General features: G+C 51.1%; 3 protein-coding genes and 1 pseudogene across 6 annotated transcripts in view; 3 read left to right on the forward strand and 1 right to left on the reverse strand.

Moving 5' to 3' along the window:
• The window catches only part of LOC119842653, a 1,040,433-nt pseudogene that overhangs the window by 947,652 nt on the left and 70,435 nt on the right, over positions 1-22,346 (reverse strand).
• The window catches only part of LOC119842869 (C-type lectin domain family 2 member E-like), a 268,909-nt gene that overhangs the window by 159,346 nt on the left and 87,217 nt on the right, over positions 1-22,346 (forward strand). The window lies entirely within an intron of this gene.
• LOC119842953 (killer cell lectin-like receptor subfamily F member 1) lies at positions 249-9,086 on the forward strand. The gene is made up of 6 exons (XM_038371802.2): positions 249-438; positions 4,421-4,519; positions 5,138-5,299; positions 5,927-6,081; positions 7,761-7,873; positions 8,510-9,086. Exons 1-6 carry the CDS (start codon positions 354-356, stop codon positions 8,652-8,654), a joined length of 759 nt encoding a protein of 252 aa, XP_038227730.1. The 5' UTR covers positions 249-353; the 3' UTR covers positions 8,655-9,086.
• LOC119842944 (zinc finger protein 501-like) lies at positions 12,986-22,096 on the forward strand. 4 transcript variants are annotated; one of them, XM_043496651.1, is made up of 8 exons: positions 12,986-13,117; positions 16,504-16,592; positions 17,254-17,380; positions 19,332-19,430; positions 19,792-20,643; positions 20,728-20,902; positions 21,155-21,285; positions 21,538-22,096. In XM_043496651.1, the coding sequence occupies exons 1-8, from the start codon at positions 12,994-12,996 to the stop codon at positions 21,666-21,668; spliced, it is 1,728 nt and encodes a 575-aa protein (XP_043352586.1). In that variant the 5' UTR covers positions 12,986-12,993; the 3' UTR covers positions 21,669-22,096. The 4 variants fall into 4 exon arrangements, with proteins under 4 accessions (XP_043352586.1, XP_043352585.1, XP_043352587.1 ...); XM_043496650.1 differs by having other exon boundaries at positions 20,728-20,877; positions 21,130-21,285; XM_043496652.1 differs by having other exon boundaries at positions 19,792-20,625; positions 20,710-20,877; positions 21,130-21,285.

A 22,346-nucleotide genomic window follows, 5' to 3' on the forward strand; every position in this document is an offset into this window, starting at 1 on the left:
GGTGCTTCATCCTCACACCTCCCCATCCCACTGTGGCGAGGGGCTGGCTGTGGGAACGAGCTGGGAATACCCGGTGCCTTTAGGCAGCGGAAGAGCTTTGAGGCTGCTTTTTGCATAGGACACAAGGCCCATGTTTCGCCCCTCTTGCTAGTGCCCTTACTAGCTTGCTGCGTGAGCTGTTACGTTTCCTGTGTGGTTTCAAAGCATGCTGGCCAGGGGAGGCGGCCATTTCCTCTGCACACTGGAGCCTCACAAACCAAATGGTCCGAGTCTCACCCCAGTCCCTTGGGGTCTCCCTCTGATTTCCCCTTTCCTTCCCATTTGCTGGGGGACTAAAGCAGCGACTCTGGAGGATGCAGGATGAAGAGGGTTACACGGTATTGAATCTCTGGCCCAAGATGGGAACTGCCAGCCACCCGTCGGCGGATGGGATCCAAGGTATCGCTCCAAAGTCTCCACAGGCTGTCTCGGTAATTCCGGCTTGTGCTTTCAGTGGGGTCTGAGAGAGGATGGATGGGAAGCAGGCAGAGGGCAGCTTCATGTTGTGTTTCAGGCTGTGGCCTGGGGTGTGGGAGACCTGGGTTTGAATCTTAGCTCTGCTAAGAACTTCTTGTGTGACCCTGGTGACAAATCCCTTCATTGCTCTGGGCCTTAGTTTCCCCATCTGTGACATGGGAATGAAAGCACTGCCCTGCCTCATGGGGGTGGGAAGGTCAGGAGGACAAATACAATAAAGACAGTGAAATGCTTTGATAGTGTGGGAGGTACTTAAAAAGTGTGTTCTAGCTACTGGGATGCTCATATGGGGGAGATGGAGAACAGCAAAGGGGTGTGCAGGGTGTGTGGGATGGGCACATCAGAGCAGTGCACCCAGAGCCACAGTGCTGGAGCAGGTCCGTGCTCAAGTCCAGACCGCCATGTGCATGTATGGCGGTTATCGGGCAGCACCTTACTTCTGCACCGTTCCCACTATGCTGGACTCTGCAAGTCACAACCCCTGTACCCCCATCAGAGTCCAGACCCGGAGAGCTTGGCTGTATTTCCTGCATAGTTTGTATGCAATTAGAATTCTAGGTGAGCCGATGAGCTGTGTGGGTAGGCTGACCAGACAGCAAGTGTGAAAAATCGGGATGAGGGTGGGGGGGGTAATAGGAGCCTATATAAGAGAGAGACCCAAAAATCAGGACTGTCCCTATAAAATCAGGACATCTGGTCACCCTATGTGTGGGGCAGGGATCGCTGACGCCTTTGTGCAGCACCCAGCCCAACAGGGCCCTTCTGGCTCACCTGTAGGTCCTGCTGAAATAAGAACAGTATTTAATAGTGTGAATAACCCAGCAGCCGGGGTGGGGGTGGGGGTGTTATTACTGTCCATGGTTTGGGCCCTGAACACGCTGCTGCAATGTAAGCAGGGTTGGGGCAGGCACTGGCTGTATCGATGGTGTATCTGAATGTCCCCAAGCAGAGTCAGTCTTTACAGAAGGGCAACTCTGGATAAAGGTCTGGGGCTATTTCTGGCTTCACCAGGATCATATGGTGACTAAGTGGAGTGAGGTTCTTACTGACCTGCAGACGTGGGTTGTAGCAAAAGGACGTTGGCGGTGTTTTGAATGCAATTTGGGCCAAGTCTGACATTCTACTGTCACGACCTAGCAGCAGGGCTAAGTGACGAAGGGCAGGATATACTCATGGTTAATGCACTGGGCTGGGACCCAGGAGATCTGGGTCCACTTCCCAGCTCTGCACCAGACTCTGTGTGACCGTGACCAAGTCAGTGCATCTCTTCGGGCCTTGGTTCCCTCTGTCAGTAACAGGGAGATTATCATCTGCCCTTTGTCTGTGAACAGTGAGGTCTCAGCTGGAATCTCCAGCCGTTACTGTAATATGGATAACAACGCATGCAACACCACATCCTGTGTCTCTGTCCTGCCTCTGACTCTGTAGTGACATGCCTTGGATGCTCAGTGTCCTGTTAGATGTCATCTCGTAAATGTTTCTCACCTCCATTTCCTGTGTTGCTTTGTTCTCTCTCTACCAGCTTTGGCGAGACTTTCAAAGTCAACCAGAGCAGTCAGGCTCCTAATGCCCATGGAAACCCCTGGAGAGTTGGATGCCTACCTCCCGTTTGTGTCTCCAACTCTCCCTTCCCTCGCCCCCCCCCCCCAGTCTGATGATCAAAAGCTGTAACTAACTCCCCTTCCAGCTGTGCGTTGCAGAAAGCCAGACTGAAACGCCCCATTCCCTGCAGCATGAGTTCTGTGAACCGGGCTGGCGGTTAGAGTTTGCATGGTGGGCAAAGAGGTGGCTGCTTTGGGGAACCAACTCGGGACACCACAAGGGTTCTAGAGAGCAGGTGTTCAGTGATTTCTGCAAATCTAGAGGGCTCCTTTTAGTGGTCTCGGATTGGGCAGGGAGGGGAGGGGAAATCACCAGTTACTTTGAGAAATCTTGGCCAAAATGCAGAGCAAAATTGTCCTGCAGCAGGAGAGCTCTCAAGGTGACAGAAGTAAAAAGCAAGATGTTGTAACTGTACCTTATCATGTTGATCAGCAAAATCTAATTGGTTCCTTCTGCTCCCCTGTTTGTATCCACGTGCTGTGTCTCATCTGAGACTGTAATCGCTTCAGGGCAGGAGCTGTCTGTTTCTAGAACATAAGAGCGACCACACTGGGTAAGACCAACAGTCCATCTAGCCCAGTATCCTGTCTTCTGACAGTGGCCAGTGCCAGGTGCCCCCGAGGGAATGAACAGAACAGGAAATCATCAAGTGATCCATCCTGTTGCCGATTCCCAGCATCCCTGCCCATCCTGGCTCGTAGCCATTGATGGACCTATCCTCTATGAACTTATATAGTTCTTTTTTGAACCCTGTTACAGTATTGGCCTTCACAACATCCTCTGGCAAGGAGTTCCACAGGTTGACTCTGCATTGTGTGAAAAAATATGTACAGCACCTAGCCTGGGGGTGCTGGGACATCTAGAGGCTACGGCCATGCAGATAAAGCTGCAGTGCAAATTAGAAGTGTGGGAACTTCTGGCCTATCTGCTCTTGGGCCTTCATTTCTCTTCATAGCAGAACCGAACTCACTGTGGAAGCAACCACGTCTCACTCAGCAGATCTATGTCCCCGTGTGTGTCAATCACATCTGCTGAGTGCTGTGCCTAATACTTGGGTTGTGAGCTCCTTGGGCAGGGACCCTCTTTTTGTTCTGTCTGTAGAGCTCCAGGCACAATGGAGACCTGGGGCAGGCTTGAGGCTCCTGGGCATTACCGTGATATACCTAATAAATAATATACAGCTCCTAGCACCGTGGGGCCCTGGAGCATGACTGAGACTCTGAGGTGCTACAGCATTGTAAATCATTTCCCACTTGGGGAATAGCTAAACAAAATATTAATCTCTGTTCACCCAAGCTGCTGCAGTCCTCATGGGAGATGTAGTTTGGATGCCTCATGCCTTCATTTGCTCCTGTGAGCTGGGCTCTCCAGCTGGATTACCCCTCCCATCATGCACCTTGGTCCCTGCTGAGCCAGTCTGGTGCATTGTGGGAGATGTAATCCAGCTGGGGAGCCCAACGCGTACTGGAGAACAGAGGCATGAGGCACCACTGCACGTGGGTTGATGTCGAACTAACCAGAAATGAAACGTTTAGTTATAATTTGTTTAAACTTTCTGTTCTGTTCAAAACAATTGATATTTTGATTTATTTTGTCCTGTTTCAAGACATAACCAGAAGTCACCATGTCAGAATTTCCTGTGGGATGGAAATTTGATTTTGGATCTGCTGTAGTGACAGGTGAATGTGTCCCCTTCAGTTTTTGGAGGCTTTACTTGAGAGTATTTTTAAAGGCCCTAGTTATCAGGTAGTGCTGAGAGCCTGCACCCCAACAAGCAGCTCCCTGTAAGGTGTCACCAGCTGGGACCTAAAATCCCTAATTAATTTAGGGTATTAACATATGAAGGCCAAAACTATAACAGGGTTCAAAAAATAACTATATAAGTTCACGGAGGATGGGTCCATCAACGGCTATTAGCCAGGATGGGCAGGGATGGTGTCCCTAGCCTCTCTTTGCCAGAAGCTGGGAATGGGTGACAGGGGATGGATCACTTGATTCCCTGTTCTGTCTGTTCATTTCCCTCTGAGGCACCTGGAATTGGCCACTGTCAGAAGACAGGATACTGGGTTAGATGGACCTTTGGTCTGACCCAGTAGGGCTGTTCTTATGTTAAGATCTTGGCCGTTGGCTCTGACAGCTGTGACCCACCTCTGCTGAGGAGCGTTTGAGACAGGGAGCAGATGCACAGCACTTCATGGCCTCTGCTTCTTTCACCCATCATGATGGGCCTATAAAGGGTCTGCCGATGCTTGTCACACAGCCCAGGAGACACTGAGACTGACTTACAAATCCGAATTCACAGATTCTCCTGCGAACCTGCATGGGTATAAAATCACCATCGGCATTTTGGGGGTCTGGAGCATTGTGGTGACGCTGGCTGTGATTGCGCTGAGCATTCTGGGTGAGCGTCTAGATCCTGTTTGTTTTGTGGACGCCCTACAAACTTTCCCATGTCTCAGCACATCATCCCAGAGGCTTTTCATAGATTCCAAGGCCAAAAGGGACCATTATCACAATGTAGTCTGAGCTCCTGGATAACACAGGCCAGAGACCTGCCCCGATCATAATTCCTAGAGCAGGTCTCTGAGAAAAAAATCCAATCTTGATTTTTAAAGTTGTCAGTGATGGAGAATCCACCATGCCTCTGGGCAAATTGTTCCAGTGGTTAATTACCCTCATTTGCATGCTGGCTGTACAGGGTACTGTCATAATTTCTGTGCTACAGAAGGGCTAAGCTAAGGCCTATAGATGGGAGGTGATGTGCCCATGGCCAAAGCATGAGTCAGCTAACACACCAGAGCACAAGAGTCCTGACACCCAACTTTCCCTGCTCTAATCCACCCGATCCCAGAGCCAGGGATAGAATCCACCAGTCCCTGTCCTGGCCCCTCCCAATTAATTAGTTTTCTCTCTCTTCTCCTCTTGATTTTTCCCATGATCCACATTCTTTGATGCTCATTTTCCACTCTGTTGTTGTCAGGCAAGAACTCTAACCCCAGGTCTCATGGCTGTTTTCAAGGGTCATCTCACGAAGGACTGACAGGAACAGCGCCGAATGCCACCATGAGCCGTAGTGCCCAGCGGAGAGAGAGAAACGGGTCAGAATGCAGTGCCCGTCTGAACCACCTCGTGTCACGCCTGAGCCAGGCTCTGTGTGCTCCCATCAACAGCCGCTCCTGGGGTAACTCCAGCGCCTTCTCTCTGGGCTCTGTGATTGACAGCTCTGTTTAAAGGCCCCGGAGAGATGCTTCCAGAGCAATGATTGAGTGACACCTAGTGGCTGCCCTGTAGCTGAGTGCACTGTTATAGCATTAGTGAAAGGGCAGGTGCCAATGGTGTATTATCCTGATCACGTGGAACAGGGTGTGCAAATGCTAATAGCTTCATTGCGGGCAATGAAAAGGCTCTGGTCATCCCTGGTGTAATTTCACTGCCTTCAGTGGCGTTCTGCTAATACCTCAAGGTCCCAGCTGAGAGCAGGGCCCCATTGTGCCAGGTGCTGCACAGACACACAGGGAGAGACAGTCCCTGCCCCAGTTGAGATCAGGCCCTCTTGTGCCAGGTGCTGCACAGACACTTAGGGAGAGACAGTCCCTGCCCCAAAGAGTTGGCAATCTACACAGATCAGGCACCCAGTGAAAGGGGGAACTGAGGCCCAAGGACGGGACATAACTTTCCTAAGGTCACCCAGGAACAGAACAAAGGTTTCCTGAGAGCCAGTCTGTTGTCCAAGCTGCTGCACCAGGCAGCCTCTGAATGGAAGCACCTAATTCAGCTGTTAATGATGTCTCCTGTTTGTTTCCTCTAGAGGGCACTGGCTGCAAAATCTGTCCCCAGGACTGGCTGCCACATGGTGCCAAATGCTACTGGTTTTCTACGGAGAGTAAAATCTGGGCCAGGAGCCTTGAGGACTGCTCAGCGAGGAGCGCTCGCATGGTGGTGATCCAGGAGCAGGATGAGATGGTAAAGTGAGAAACAGGCAGAGGGGTGGGGGTGTTAATCTTCACCTGGAAAGATGGGGGCGTCAATGAATATCCATTTTAAACTGATTTAAAAAATTTTAAAATTACCCCAAGGCCACTTTTCACAGTTCCACTTTTTTTTTTTTTTTTAAACAAAGACCATACTATAACCAGCTTTGACCTATTTGAGAATGTTCTCGCTCACTTGTCTGTTTGTCAACTGTTCTGGTGGATTACGTCCCTAATTTGTCGCGGAGAAGCCAAATCCATGACTCTGCAAACACACTTGTGCATACACTTGGTTATATCATAGGACTAGTCCCACTGAAATTCCTGTGCCAGTTTTTGTGGGTTTCAAATCACATTTTCCTATATATTTATTTAAAGTTTCTCTCTCCTGTTGCTGGGGAGAAAAAGCTCTAAACAGCCACAGGAAACAGAATAACTGAAATCTACAGGTTGATACAGTGAACCTGACTATACATTAAGTGCTGCCAAACACAGGCGCCAACTCTGCTGGAGCACCCACGGGGAAAAATTGGTGGGTGCTCTGCACCCACTGGCAGCTCCCAGCCCCACCCTAGCTCACCTCGGCCTCTGTCCCCGAGTGAGCCGCCACGTCCTGCTTCTCCCCCTCCGTCCCAGCACTTGCGCTGCGAAACACCTGTTCGCAGGAGGGGGGATGAGGATGCAGCGCGCTCGGGGGAAGAGGCAGGGCCGGGGCAGGGAGGGGCGGAGTTAGGGCAGGGTTGGAGTAGGGGCGGGGCGTGAACACCCAGTGGTGCAGAAAAAAGTTGGTGTCTGTGCTGTCAAATGCCCAAAGGAAATGCACTGAAAAACCCCAAACTTTGAGTTTGTCAGCTTAGGTGTGACTGAGCCCTGGAAAGCAGAGAAGCTGAGCTGGGAATGGCACATTCAGGCTGCACCCAAATGAGATGCAACTTGTGACATATTGTGCCAGGTATGGCTTGCGAGGGCTCTGGACTCTGCTCCCCTGCAGCGGGTTGGATGTGCCCATAGGCTGCATGGTTTTGGCCCTTTCTTGACTGGAAAGGGAGGAAACCCTCCAAGTGATCGCTTCCCACCCCTAGGGGGCACTGACGTGAGCTGACTCAGGGTGGACTGTGCAAATCTTCATACTATGCTTGTCCCCTCTCCCTGCTTTGAGCAACGAAATAGTGACCAACTGCTGTCATGGAAAGTATCGTCCTTGGTATCTGTCAGTACCCATTGAGATGAATGGGGAAGTTCACACCCTCTCAGAGCTGTTTGACTCTGCAAACTCAGGCAGATATTGCTCTCTGGGTTCCGGCAGCTTTACATTTTCAAGCCTTGCTCTGAAGTCATTACAGCTAGAGATGTACTCCATGTTTTAAGTGAAAGCTGAGATGCTGGAGAACAAGAGGGCACTGCAGGAGAGGTGACAGTGTGCCCAATTTAAGCCTTGAATAGTTGAAATATTCAGACAGTACATGGGGGGCTCCAGAAAATACTATCTGAGAACTTAACCTGGTGCTCAGATAGCAATCTAACATCAGGTGCTAGCGTAACCTGCTGGCATTACGTGTCCTGCTCCATGCTTCATTCACAAAGAATGTGAATCCGTTACAAATCCGCTTGCAAAGCAGCTTGGAGTCACAGTGGGTTCTCATCCCCCAAATGCCTGTCTCCTACTTACAGAAGTTCCTAGAGAACAGCATTCAAGAGAAGTACCTCGTCTGGACTGGCCTCAGTGCAAACGCGCCCGAGAGGAATTGGACCTGGGTGGATGGATCCTTGTTAAATCAGACGCTGTAAGTTGCTTTTCTGGATGGTTGCTGAGTTATGTAAGGGAGGGGGCGGGCGTCCCTTATTATCTGAGGCCAAGACTTTCAGAAGTGACTAGTGATTTTGGGTGCCCAGTTGTGGCAGCTTAAAAAGGCCCAGTTGCCGGTAGGTGCTGAGCACCCTCCCTCTGATAAACAGGGGTCTGATGTTGGGGTCCCAAAATCACTCAATCAGTTTTTGAAACTCTAGGGCACAATTTTCAAAAGCACCCAAATGATTTGGGCACTTAGTGTCAATGACCGTCAATGTGACATAGGCTCCTAAATCACTTGGGGACCATTTGAAGAATCTACACCTTGGCCCTAACTCTTAGGAAGGTTGAGACGCAGCATCCCAAGGAAGAGCTTTAGTGACCCCCCCGTCCAGTCCCCATTCTGTCAGAAGAGATGCTGGAATGGGAAGATCCACCCTGTGAGGATGTGCCAGGGCTCCAGGAGGCTTGTCTTTGTGATTTCCAGATCCTTTGTGCCCCAGTTACAAGTAGAGACAAGGTTTTCTCAACACCAGTCTGGGTCTAGACGTACAGAACAGCCCTGCTGTCGGTGACCTGCATTAACAAGACGCCATGAGGGCGACCAATGACTCTTCCCTTGGTCCGGCAGGTTCCCTGTGAAAGGATCTGCTGAAGAGAACAGCTGTGGGGTCATCAAAGGGAGTCAGATCCAGTCGGAAACCTGCAGCGGGGAATACAGATGGATTTGCCAGAAGGACGCCATCCCGATAGACAGCGAACCAAGCGATCTGTAGCGCCCTGCCAATTTGCAGAGATCCATCCGCTTTATATCTATGGACCATTTTTGCAGCTCAGATGTGGATACAAATTTGTATCTGCGCAGGGCTGTGGTGGAGCCAGGAAGCAACCACCCCTAATTCTAATGCTCAGCACTGAGGTTTTTAAAGGAGCCTTTGTTTTATTTTCTATGAAGTGCTCGGCTGGAACGTAGGATCCCAAACCTGCAAAGACTGACACGTGTGTTCACTTTAATCACCTACGTAGCCCTCTTTGCAGGATCCAGCAATGACTCGGGCCCAGACCCTCAAAGCTAGTTACGTGCCTAGCTCCCAGTAGGAGGTAAGCACTTAAATACCTCTTGAAGATCTTTTTTTTTGCCCCTGCTTCCAGAGTTTACAGAGTGTTTCAAGAGCATCACACCTATTGCAAAGAGGCAGTGTGGCCTAGTGGCTAGAGAACTGGAGACCTGGGTTCTCTTCCTGGATCAGTTGGTAAGTGTGACCATCTCTGTTTTGTCTCCCAGCCAGCAGCACACCAGGGTTGAGGCTGGCTGCTGGAATGTCTCTGCGACCGGCTGCTGGCATGTCTCTGCGGAACCATGGCCGCGGGAGGTGGCTCTGTGTGCTGCCCCCGCCCCCAGCACCATCCCCGCAGCTCATTGGCCAATGGGAGCTGTGTGGGGTGGTGTTTTGCAGGCAAGGGCAGTGGACAGAGACAGGCTGTTCCCTCCCCCCAGGGGTGCGCAGAGATGTGCCAGCAGCTGGACGCTTCTGGGAGCGGCATGGGGCCACGGCATGCAGGCAGCCTGCCTCAACCCTTCTGTGCCGCTGGCCAGAAGCCGCCTGTGGTAAGCACCTCCTAGCCAGAGCCTGCACCTCACACCCCTTCTTCCACCCTAACCCTCTGCCCCAGCCTGGAGCCCTCCTCCTGCACCCAAACTCCCTCCCAGATCCCACAACCCTCCCCCGCTCCTACACTCCAACCCCCTATGCCAAGTCAGAATCCCCTCCTGCACCCAAACTCCCTCCCAGAAAGAACCTAATATAACAGCTGTTCTAATGTAAGAAGTAGGCTATTTTGAATTAAGACAGAAATATAACCACAGAACTGTTTTGTTAATTAACGCTATACTCAACTTGCCCTTTAATAGCCTTGATGCCATAATTGTGATCATTTTGTTTTAAATTGGGAAAAAGACTTGTATACAGGGGCCCACACAAAATCGAATAGCCCCGGGCCCACAGGAAAGTTAATCCTGCCCTGCAGTAGGGGCAGGAACAGAGTAAGGGTCAAGTTTGATTTTCCCACGTATGCCTGGTGGCTCCTTGCGAGTAGCAGAGTTATAATAAATATATATACTAAATTTTGGACAAGGTGATAAACTCTCATGCTTCAGCCACCTTTGACTAATGGGGGTCAGGAGGGAACTTCCCTGGGGTGGCTAATTCCATCATTGCCCAGCAGGGGGATGTCTTGCCTCTTGCTCTGAAGCAGCTGTCTCCTGTCAGAGAAATGAGACTGGGCTAGAAGGACCTCTGGTCTGCTCCAATGTGGGAATGCCTGTGTCCTCCTATTATCTTTGTTATGTATCCGTACTGGGTACTGGCCTGTCCCAAATCAAGAGGACAGTTCCTACCTGCTAGACTGTGTGTGCGTGCACAGACCTTGCCCTGAAGAGCTCACACTGTAAAGGGACAGGCCAGACCAAGGGGCAGTATAATCAGCCTCAGTTTGCAGAAGGGGAAACGGAGGCACAGAGCAATGGGGTACCTCAGCCAAAGATGGCTGTGATAGAGCTGAGAATTGAACCCAATCCCTCATTATTCCCTGAATGGAGAAGATGTGGAATGCGCCTCTGAGAAAGCTTGCCTAAGGAGCCGAGAACCTGAGAGCTGCTTGTAGTGACCTTTATGGGGGAAGGAATGGATGGTTTCCATCTCTCCGTTAATGAAACAGTTGCCGAGAGACACACACTCCTCCTATATTGTTCAGTTCAGTCTCAGGCAGCTGAAAGCTATCCCATATCAATATCAACTCCGGAGGCTCCATCCTTCCTTTGGGGCTGAGTTAAGGATCTATGGGGCCTTAGACACACCCCACCTGGTACTCCCATCCCTAGGGTCTGCTCCTGTTTGGGGTGGCAGTTGGTTTCAGTATTAAGATTGGAGAAATTCCCTCCTCACTGATTGGCTCAGACTCTCTGCAGACTCAGGTAGTCCTCACTGCAGTGGGTACCCTCAGGGCAGCTTTTCAAGCGTTTCTTTGCATCAATCAGAACTAAAGTCTTTTTATTAGGCTGAAAGCTGAGCTGCCACGTGTGACAAAGTGGGGAATTTTCTTACTGTTTTGTATGAATGTGGTGTGTGCCTCAGTTACCCATTTAGCATGTACAGCGTATTTAACAATGTGGTGGGAGAGGGGGTGTTGTTGCAGCCTGACAGCCTGGGCACTTTGTAACTTAGCAACTGATGGTGTGGAGATACACCCCATCATGGGAGCCAGCTGGTTTTGACCAGTGGGAGAACCAAGAGCTGGAGAGAGTCTCTGACTCCAGGTGACATCTTTGCATGGGAAAGAAGACAAAGGACAGAGGAGGGGCCTTGGATAGGCTGGTAGTTGCTTCTGGACTGGGACAAAAAGCAGCTTGAGCCCACCTGGACATGGGACAGACCGAGCTGGATTGTGCAGCGAGTTTCTGTGCTTGAGGCCCCGAGAACGTTGTGCTGTGTCAATAAACCATTTTGTTTCACACTGGCTAGGAGTCGCTGCAGGCTGGAGCTCGGGGCTGCATGGCTCCCTCTGGGGGTGGAGGCCCTATGAGGGTCAGAGCATGTGGACTCTCTGAGGGGGCTTACGGCGAGAGACGTGCTGAAGGCTCAGAGGTACAGTCCTAGGGGGCGGTGGAGCCAAGGGCCCTAACCCTGGAAAGTGGGCAACCCTTGGGAAAGGCTGACACACACAAGGGGATTGCTACCAGGGAGTAGTGAAGTACCAAGGAGCTAAGAGAGAACACTGGCCTGTGAGTTTGTGACGCTGTGTCTGCAGGAATTGGTCCCGGGGGGGGGGGGGCGAGTCAAAATAACAACAGAGGCCAGATCTTTGACCCCCAGGTGAAATCAGGCAGCCTTAAAGCTTTCTGAACATCCAGGGTAGAATGCAGAAGCTGTGGAGAGGCAGGTACCAGCTCAGATTTTTCTTTTCTTTTGTAAATTTGTGGGGAAATGATGCACCGGGTTGGTCTGTTAGCAATAAATGTCATTTCAAAGTACAGAGGTACCTGTCCCTGGGCTGCAGTAAGACACCTGTACACATATTCTGTAGCTACCCCAGCTCACACATCATCTGCACCAGAGGTTCTCAAACTGTGGTTTGTGGACCACCACTGGTCTGAGAGCTCCATTCAGGTGGTCTGTGGACAGTTAGTTCCCTTTAAGCTGGGGTGGGCAAACTATGGCCCGTGGGATGGATCCAGCCCATCAGGGCTTTGGATCCAGGCCCCGGGTTGCCCCGCTGTGCATAGGCACCAACTTTACCCTGCACCGGTGGGTGCTTGTGCCCTCCCTTCCCCTACTCCAACCCCTTCCCCAAAGTCCCCACTCCAGTTCCATCCCTCCCTGCCCCTATTGGACCCCTTCCCCACATCCCTGCCTCCTCCCCTGAGTGCACTGCATTCCCCCTCCTCCCCCCTAGCTGCGCGAAACAGCTGTTTCGCGCTGCAAGCGCTGGGAGCCGGGGGGGGAGCGGGCAGGCTGCGCACTCAGGGGCAGCAGCAGAGGCGAGCACCCACCCCTGTTTCTCTGTGGTTGCTCCAGCCCCGGCGTACCCCGGGGGTCGGTGCCTATGGCTCAGTCCAGGCAGATGTGGCTCTGTCCCATTCCCCCCCCGGAGGAGGGGACGAATTTGTGGCGGGGGGGGGGGGGAGAAGACCAAGGAAGAACAGACCCCCCCGGTTAACAGTATAACAAGCCTACCAGCGGTAGATGTGGTCTCCCTGGCCCGGGGTAAGGCTTGTGAGAGGGTCTCCCCGTGACCGTCTCATAAACAAGCGACGGGAATGAAACCGCGGGGGCCAGACCGAGAACGAAGAGGCACAGAACGAGGGCGGTTCTCCAAGGCTCAGGCTGACCCCGGCACCGGCCCTTACCTGGGCTGGAGAGGGCGGAAGCGCCCCCGGGGCAGGATGGGAGATGGAGTTCCTGACTCTCCCGCGAGCGGAAGTGACGTTGGAGCGGGGAGGGCGAGCCGGGCTCGGGCGGAGCCGTTGGCGCCTCTCCCTGGGCGAAGAAGCGTTTTGGGCGGCTCCAGCTCTGGGCATGCGCACATGGAGGGGGCGGGGCAGGGAGGGAGTCCCGCATGCGCAGAGGCAGAGTTCACGCGCGGCGGCGGCGCTGGGCTGAGCTGGAGGGTCTGTGCCGGGGCGACCTTCGTTCACCCTCCCCCGGCCCGGCCCGCCCCGCTGCGGAGCTGCAGCCTCCAGGTACCGGAGCGAGCCCCGGGGGCGGGGCGGTGACGCTGCCCCAGTGTCCGCGGGGACCCGGCATCTGGCAGCGCCGGGACCTGCTCTCGGGGGGGGGCTCGGAGCTGCTGTCCCAGCAGGAGCCCAACCCCCCCCCGCCCGGCTCTGCCCTGGGGGAGGGGACCAGCCCCCCCGGGGTCCCTGCGTGTGGCCGGGCGGGGGGCAAAGGGGGCAGACCTGGGGAAAGGGGCGGGTGGGACAGGTCTGGGCAGCCCGGGCATGGCCGGGGGAGGAGAAGGGCCGGGGCCCCCCGAGGAGCGGGGAGAGAAATGGGGGGGCTGAGATCCCCGCGGGGACCCCAACCTCTCCCGTCCTGCCCCCCTTCTCTCGAGACAGCAGCGATCCACAGCCAGGGCGACCCCCGCCCCCCGCGTCTCTCCAATTCCTGAGCCGGTCTCTGGTCCCCTCCCCCGCCTGTGCCCCGCGGTCTCCCCACTTCGCCAGAGCCCCGCTGGGGTGTTTCCCCCGAGCTTTCCCTGCAGCGCTTTGTCCTTGCCCGGGGGGGTCTCGTTCCCCGGAGTGATTTCTAAAGGGGAAGCGGGTTAATGGGCAGAGGCTGGGGACGCCGCTACCGCCGGGCCGGGCCGGGCCGGGCCGGGCCGGGGGGGCCCCTCTCTGCTGGCCGCAGGGCATGGGCAGGCCCGGGAGGGGGAGCGGGGAGCGAGCGGCCCCCGTGGAGACGGCCCGGCCCCAGGCTGCGGCCAGGAGCACGTTCCTCCGCGGGGCCGCGTCCTACAGCACACCTGGGAGAGCCGCGGAGCTGCCTCGGCCCCAGTGGAGCTGCAGCCCGGCTCCCCCCGCGCCGCTGGGATTTGGGGGGTCTGCTGTGGGGGGGTTGGACTGTCTCTGTGCAGCCTCAGGAAATTCCCGGGGGAGCAGGGAGGGCGGGAGGTGAGTTAATTGGATCCTTTCCCTGCTTGTGCCACTCACACACTGATACAGATTCTCTCTAGTTCTTCCCCTTTTCTCTCTCCTTATCTCACACGTGGCTATAAAATCCGGGGAGATCCCCCCCTTCCCCTCAAATGATCAACTCTCTCCTGATTTCCCCCTGTTCTCTCCATAATTCTCAAATGTCAGTTTAAAATCTCCTCCGATGTGGGGGATTTTCTCACCCATTTTACCTGCAGCGATTTGTCCTTGTTTCGGTGAGAAATTGTTCCCTGAGTCGGTCTCCCAAACATGGCTGCCCCTGGAGTGGGGATGGGATGAGATGCCTGTTCTCTGCCAGGGTGGGGGAAAGAAAGGAGCAAGTGTCCCCCGTGGAGACTGCCCAGACCCCGGTTTCCCAATCCCACTTGCTGGTCCCAAACTGCCAATGCTGTTGCCCCCAGCTATCTGTGGACCATCACCTGCCCATCCCCTACTGCTGCCCCCTTCCCTCACCCAGGAAGCCTTCCAGCTCCTCCTCCTTTGCCCTCTTAAATCACCTCCTCAAAGGGTTCCCTGCTGCCCGTGTGAATTGTGGCAGGTGAGGAACCATTCTTTTCTGTTGATGTATTGGACAGTCATATAAAATCCAGTCCAACAGTCCCCCTTTTCCAACTGCTTATTTCACAGCTATATAAAATTCCCTCTGATCTTGGTGTTTTTCTCTCATGTTATCAGTTACTTAGTTTGTGACAGGTATTCTTTGCAAATCTCAAAGATTGTTATGAAATCCCTAAACATTTGCTGCACTTTTTCTCTAGTTGTCTATTTCTAATCAAATATGCCCTGAGATTTTCTTAAAAAAAGAAAAGGAGTACTTGTGGCATCTTAGAGACTAACAAATTTATTTGAGCATAAGCTTTCGTGAGCTACAGCTCACTTCATCGGATGCATCAAATAAATTTGTTAGTGTCTAAGGTGCCACAAGTATTCCTTTTCTTTTCTGCAAATACAGACTAACACGGCTGCCACTCTGAAACATGAGATTTTCTTAGTATTTTATAATTAGAGAGACGGGGAAAATCTCAGATTTACAACTTTTTTCAGATTCTTCAACATGGAAATAAAATGTTTGCAAATGTTGCCCATTTCCTCTGTATTCATTTTTCAAATATTGAAGTGAAATACACGCAGATTTTACCTCCTATCAACAACTGGTATAAAATCCCTCTGATTTTCCACTTTTCTCTCTATAATTTGCAAAATGGGAGGAGGGGAGTCCCAGGCAAATGGCATGGCAGAGGCTCTGGGAGCTGCTACTAAATTTGTGGCCTGAGTCCTTCTCCTAGATCTGGGGGATGAGGGAGGTGGGAAGGGGGAACTGCCACACAATGACCTCTTCTACAGCATTCTGGACTCATCCTTTCTGAAATCTGGTTTCATTGAGACCATTGTTAATCCAGAGTCACTATATGGAAAGACAGGGAGTGACTCCAGATGAACAGTGGGGCAAATGAGATTAGCAATTCTCCCTGTGAGGAGGTGTTCTCATTAGCTGCTCTCCCCAGAGAGCTAAAGGAGGGAAGGCTCCTCAAATGCTTGGTCCCTCTCTCCTAAGGATATTGGGTCAGATGCTGCAGCCTCCATTGTGATCTGGGAGACCAGGTTTAGCAGCTGCTGCTACCCTAGCTGGGCTTCTGTGTTGGGAAGTGACCTTAATTAAAGCTTCTGCTCTGCACGGCCCAGGTGCAGACTTTCTCCAGCTGGTACTAGCCCCCTGGGGCAGACCTGGGCTCTGTTAATACAAATTCTGAGCCACAAACTTCAGGTAACTGAAAGACCTCAGGGAAAGTGCTGGGAACTGGCAAGAAAGTGACTCTGCACGAACAGCCCCTCCTCATTTCTCCTCCCATTAGCAACTGCCAGGAGAAAATCCAGCTGTGGGATTGCAAAGAACCCAGGAATGGAACTTTCCCAGGGAGAGAGGACAGGGGAAGGAGAGACTGAAAGGGGCAGTGGTAGAACTGAGTGGGAAGAGAGATTTCCAGCTCTAGTCCACCCAGACACATTTTGCAGCAGGCCTGAGCAGAATCACTTTCCAGTGAACAAGAAAAGGATCAGACAGAGGAAAAGCCAGTTCCTGACTCCATATTCCCCCTGCTCGGGTGTGGCTGCCGTGGGGTCAGTGTCCGAGGGAATCCGCCACAGTGACTCCTTTGGTTCTGCTCTTTTCTAGCACTGTGTTCAGAGACTTTGTTACAGGGTGGGGGAGGGAGAAGGGAGGTTAAAAATCTCTCTGTGGGCTTAGCCTGGCAGGAGGGGCCAGGTCTACATTGTAATAAAGAGATCAAGCATTTTTCCAGCACAGCAGAATCTAGGATATCAGTCTGCAGGGAAAGGGCCCTGGGAGAATTCTGATGTGAAATTAACTAAAGCCTGTTCTGAAACCCCCACAATTACGCTTCTCACCCTCCCAGGCTGCAGAACGACGTCCATGTTTCACTTCAGCTCCTTCTATCCTCCCATGGGACAGGGAAGAGAAATGGCTGCAGTGGCGCCAGCTCAGGTAGGGATTATTGGGGAGTTTTTGGTGGGTTCCTTCTGGAAGGAGAGGGACAGCAAATACATCAGAGATGGGAAGGTTTGCGCAGTCTGGTTTGGAGGTTGGACCGGGGCAGGAAATTCACAAAGTGGAGAAAGGGAGGAGGACAGGGGGTGGCAAACCTGCTGGGAGTTATTTTATAAGTGGCCATATTCTGGGAACAGACCCATGAGCTTCTGAAGTGGAAATGCTCTAATTTGTTGAACAGAAAATAACCCACCTACGTGGGGCTAGGAAAACTAACCATACTCCTAGTCGGGGAACCTGACCCGACTAACCAGCGGGTGCCGTGAGATATGAAGAGGGCACCCACCAGTGAAGCTTAGGAGAGATTCCCCTCCCTTCATATCCAGCTCCTCGCATTGAGGAGCGTGTTGGACTTCCTGGACCCTGTGAGGGGCTCCATCTCCTGTATCAGTCTGTGGCTAGTAGGTATGTGATGGATCTGCTAGGAGAGAGGAGGGGCTCTCTCTTCGTCCTCTCACCCTGGTGGTTCCAGGATGCTCTGAGCAAGGTGGGGGTGAGACTCTGACTGTGATCCACCCAGAGCTTCCATTTGATTGGCTCCTCTCCCACACAAATAGTGGGGCAGCAGGTACTGAGTGTTGGACTTTTCCCCTCTCAGGGGCCGGTGACCTTCGAGGAGGTGGCTGTGTATTTCACCAGGGAAGAGTGGGCTCTGCTGCAACCTGCTCAGAGAGCTCTCTACAGAGACGTCATGCAGGAGAACTATAAGAATGTGACCTCGCTGGGTAAGGATTCCCGTCCCCTCAGTTCTTGGAAGGGGAAATGAAGAGATAAGGTTCATGCCACCCCACAATGGCATCTCTGCTCTGTCCTGTTTTAGCATCACCCCAATATGCCAGTAACACACACACACAGACACACTACCAGAGACCTTCCCCTGCTGAAGAAGACTTTGGGAACAGAGCACAGGAGCAGTATTGCACAGTGTCAGATATCTCTTTTTGCTCAAGTAAAACTAGGGGTTAGGTCCAGCATAACCAACAGAAGCTTCCCACTCCCTGCCTTCTCTGAAACCCTGAGCCTACTCCACCCGAACCAGAATGTGCTTGGGGTGTAACAAGCAGGCTGCTGTAGTCAGAGCTGCTGGTCCAGGGTCACTTATCACACAGACACTCAGTGCATCCTTGAATGCTGGCTGGGGGTATCCAGCCAGGGGAGCTCCAACAGCAGAACGTTGAATCTCACCCAGAATTACAGATGACACAAGTCCTCGCTGGTCTGGATTGCACTGCAGTGTGTGAAAATGGCTTATGTTGGTAGTGAAACTTCCTGAGACATGGAGAGTCTTGCTTCTCCATCCGCACGTGTAATAGCCACAACCTCTCTTCTCTGCAGACTCCTTGGATTTTTGATTACCTCATTGTCACATGACCCCGTTTCTTATTTTTCACATTCTTTCTAGATTAATTAGCATCTGTTGCTCCTGAATTATAGCTTCTAATTTCCCAGTGTTCTCCACACCCAGGGATTTTCCTACTCCCTCCCGTTACACTGGGCTAACTAGATTCCCTAGTGCATAAGAGCGGCTACATTGGGTCAGACCAAAGATCCGTGTAACCCATTGTCCTGTCTTTCGAGAATGGCCATGATTTTATAGACCTCTCTCATATCCCCCTTTTGTCTCTTTTCTAAACTGAAAAGGCCCAATCTTTTTCATCTCTCCTCTTACGAAAGCTCTTCCATACATACCCCTAATCATATTTTTGCCTTTTTCTGAACCTCTTCCAATTCCAGTACATCTGTTTTGAGCTGTGGCAACCACATTTGCATGCGGTATTCAAGATGTGGGCGTACCATGGATTTATAGAGAAACAATATGATAGTTTCTGTCTTCTTATCTATCCCTTTCTTAATGATTCCCAACATTCTGTTTGCTTTTTGATTGCCTCTGCACCTTGAGTGAACGTTTTCAGAGAACTATCCACAAGGACTCCAAGATCGCACTCTTGAGTGGAAACAGCTAATTTAGACCCTATAATTTTATATGTATAGTTGGGATTATGTTTTCCAATGGGCTGCAATACGTGCTATCCTGACATCTAGTACTGCTGAGCTCCTGCATTCAGTAATATCCCAGCCATTCCTGTTCCCTTTCTCCACTGAACCCCACCAGCCCATGCTTACTGTTCCTGGCTTCCCCAGGACTGACTCATTTTCTCTGGACTTCTCTGTCAGCAAGAAGCAATGCCAGGGAGACTTGCCCTCTTTTGTTAAAGCCTTTAGTTTAGATGCTAAAGGTTTGGTTGGCAGCATGGTATTTTGAGTAAGACCCAAACCTATCGTGACCTGGTACTGGTGCTAACCCTTTGGGATCAGAAGAACATTTTGTTTGTGAGCAGAGTGTTTAAATAACCTCTTACTGTAGTGGACCTAGGTGCTGATTGGGAGTCAGAGAACTGGAATGCAATAAAGGGGGCTGTGTGATTTCTTTTTTCAGCTTCTCGGTAACCAATGTGGGTGATGAGAAGCAGTTTGTGATTGGTCGTTGAGTTTAACTTCAGCGTTAACCACCAGTTTGGGGAGCATATGCTATCCCTTTTTCAGCCTGCCCTGACTGTAGCATTTTCAGTGAGGGACTGCCCCAGGAACACCAGGTCACACTAAGCACTGAAGTTAAATTAATAGAATGTTTGTTTTTTTTATGACAAAGTCTTATGTTTTCTTTCATCTGAGCAGGGTTTCCAGTTTCCAAACCTGATGTGATCTCCCAGCTGGAACAAGGGGAAGAGCTATGGGTCCCAGAGGAAAGAGAGATTCTGAGAGGTCCCTGTACAGGTAAGGAAACATTAAACCAACTCAGAATCTATAAGTGCCTGAAGGAAACATCTGGGATGCCCTACAAAGTCTTGGGAGGTGTCTCAGTTCATTATTGTCTCTAGCATGGGTCGTATCCTCAGGGTAAATATAGCTGTTGGCTTCCTATAGATCCTAGCAGACACCAGGCAGAAGTTTCCTCTCTTCCCCCTGTGATTTTGGATGGGATGTGAAGGCTGAATTGACTCCCCTCCTCTCTCCTATTTGGTGGAAGAGTTTGGAGGAGTTCAGTACCTGATTTTTATTTGACCCTTCTCCAGTACTTGTTTTTGTTTGGTCTTACCCTTTCCATCTCTGTTTGAGGTTTCTATCTCTATCACAGGAAGTGATGCAATGCTTTGTGAGAAGGAGGAGCAGAATTCTCAGCAGGAAAATGTTGAGCAAGTAGATAAACACAGAGAATTATCGCAAAAATGGAAAAGGAATGTGTCCAGGAGTCATGAGCAGGGAAAATCCTGTGTGATTCATTACAGACCAGAAAGAGAGCAGGGAAACCAGCCATTGGAGAAAATGGGTAAATTTATTTCCTGTCAGGGATCTCAGCAGAGCCTCGAGGAAACCACAACCCATCAGGAAATCCTCAGGAGAAAGAGGAAAAATACATTCAGTGAGTGTGGAAAAAACTTCTCTCGACGATCAGCCCTTTCTAATCATCAGAGAATCCACACAGGGGAGAGGCCCTATGAATGCCATGTGTGTGGAAAATGCTTCACCAAGAGCTCAGACTGCTCTAAACATCAGAGAATCCACACAGGGGAGAGGCCCTATGAATGCCGTGAGTGTGGGAAAAGCTTCACTAGGAGCTCAGCCCTTTCTAATCATCAAAGAATCCACACAGGGGAAAGGCCCTACGAATGCAGTGAGTGTGGGAAAACCTTCGTTAGGAGCTCAGCCCTTTCTAATCATCAGAGAATCCACACAGGGGAGAGGCCCTACGAATGCAGTGAGTGTGGAAAAAGCTTCATTCAAAGATCAGGCCTTTTGCAGCATCAGAGAATCCACACAGGGGAGAGGCCCTACGAATGCAGTGAGTGTGGGAAAAGTCTCACTAGCAGCTCAGCCCTTTCTAATCATCAGAGAATCCACACAGGGGAGAGGCCCTACAAATGCAGTGAGTGTGGGAAAAGCTTCATTCAAAAGTCACACCTTTTTCACCATCAGAGAATCCACACAGGGGAGAGACCCTACGAATGCATTGAGTGTGGAAAATGCGTCACTAGCAGCTCAGCCCTTTCTAAACATCAGAGAATCCACTCAGGGGAGAGGCCCTATGAATGCAGGGAGTGTGGGAAAAGCCTCACTAGCAGCTCAGCCCTTTCTAATCATCAGAGAATCCACACAGGGGAGAGGCCCTACGAATGCAGTGAGTGTGGGAAAAGCTTCATTCAAAGATCAGCCCTTTTTCAACATCAGAGAATCCACACAGGGGAGAGGCCCTACGAATGCAGTGAATGTGGAAAAAGTTTCATTCAAACATCAGGCCTTTTTTACCATCAGAGAATCCACACCGGGGAGAGGCCCTATGAATGCAGTGAGTGTGGGAAAAGCTTTATTCAAAGATCAGCCTTTTTTCAGCATCGGAGAATCCACACAGGGGAGAGGCCCTACGAATGCGGTGAGTGTGGGAAAAGCCTCTCTAGCAGCTCAGCCCTTTCTAAACATCAGAGAATCCACACAGGGGAGAGGCCCTACGAATGCAGTGAGTGTGGGAAAAGCCTCACTAGCAGCTCAGCCCTTTCAAATCATCAGAGAATCCACACAGGGGAGAGGCCCTACGAATGCAGTGAGTGTGGGAAAAGCTTCATTCAAAGATCAGGCCTTTTTCAGCATCAGAGAATCCACACAGGGGAGAGGCCTTACGAATGCAGTGAATGTGGAAAAAGCTTCATTCAAACATCAGGCCTTTTTTACCATCAGAGAATCCATACAGGGGAGAGGCCCTACGAATGCAATGAGTGTGGGAAAAGCTTCATTCAAAGATCAGGCCTTTTTCAGCATCAGAGAATCCACACAGGGGAGAGGCCCTACGAATGCGGTGAGTGTGGGAAAAGCTTCACTAGCAGCTCAGGCCTTTCTAAACATCAGAGAATCCACACAGGGGAGAGGCCCTACGAATGCAGTGAGTATGGGAATACCTTTTCTTGGCACTCAGCCCATGTTAGCCATCAGAGAATCTGGAAGGGAGATCAACCCCATTAAAACCTCTAGGACTATCAATACTTTTTTTCTTTAATACTTTTCCTGATTCTCACATTATTTTTCTCACATAGTAGCTTTTAAGGCTGTTTGAACTGTTTGCAGCACTGTTATCCATCAGCTTGTCCAGATGAGTGCCCCATTTTTGCCTTTTGCAGTTTGCCCTCTTGAGGTGGACCTATTTGTACTTTGTATTGTCCCATGAGTAATTTGAGTGTGCGCTTCGTATCAGGAACCAGGGAGCATCACATTTATACCATTCCTCCTATTGCAAAGTTATTGTTAGTCACCAATGATACAGATTATATCTGTCATAAATATAAAGGGAAGGGTAAACACCTTTAAAATCCCTCCTGGCCAGAGGAAAACCCCTTTCACATGTAAAGAGTTAAAAAGCTAGGATAACTTCGCTGGCACCTGACCAAAATGACCTATGAGGAGATAAGATACTTTCAAAGCTGGAGGCGGGGGAGAAACAAAGGTTGTCTCTGTGATGCTTTTGCCGGGAACAGAAAAGGAATGGAATCTTAGGACTTAATAAGTAATCTAGCTAGATATGCGTTAGATTCTGATTTCTTTAAATGGCTGATAAAATAAGCTGTGCTGAATGGAATGTATATTCCTGTTTTTGTGTCTTTTTATAACTTAAGGTTTTGCCTCGAGGGATTCTCTATGTTTTGA

Source organism: Dermochelys coriacea, chromosome 14 (assembly GCF_009764565.3).
Source record: "Dermochelys coriacea isolate rDerCor1 chromosome 14, rDerCor1.pri.v4, whole genome shotgun sequence".
Taxonomy (NCBI): domain Eukaryota; kingdom Metazoa; phylum Chordata; order Testudines; family Dermochelyidae; genus Dermochelys; species Dermochelys coriacea.

What these genes read in the sequence shown, in the direction of transcription:
- LOC119842953 (XM_038371802.2), top strand. Translation starts at nt 354, where the DNA reads ATGCAGGATGAAGAGGGTTACACGGTATTGAATCTCTGGCCCAAGATG. An exon ending in GTCGGCGGATGGGATCCAAG is followed by an intron (nt 439 to 4,420) that starts GTATCGCTCCAA and finishes CCGAATTCACAG; the next exon opens with ATTCTCCTGCGAACCTGCAT. An exon ending in TCCTTGTTAAATCAGACGCT is followed by an intron (nt 7,874 to 8,509) that starts GTAAGTTGCTTT and finishes TTGGTCCGGCAG; the next exon opens with GTTCCCTGTGAAAGGATCTG.
- LOC119842944 (XM_043496651.1), top strand. Translation starts at nt 12,994, where the DNA reads ATGCGCAGAGGCAGAGTTCACGCGCGGCGGCGGCGCTGGGCTGAGCTG. An exon ending in TCTGAGAGGTCCCTGTACAG is followed by an intron (nt 19,431 to 19,791) that starts GTAAGGAAACAT and finishes TCTCTATCACAG; the next exon opens with GAAGTGATGCAATGCTTTGT. An exon ending in CCATCAGAGAATCCACACAG is followed by an intron (nt 20,644 to 20,727) that starts GGGAGAGACCCT and finishes GAATCCACTCAG; the next exon opens with GGGAGAGGCCCTATGAATGC.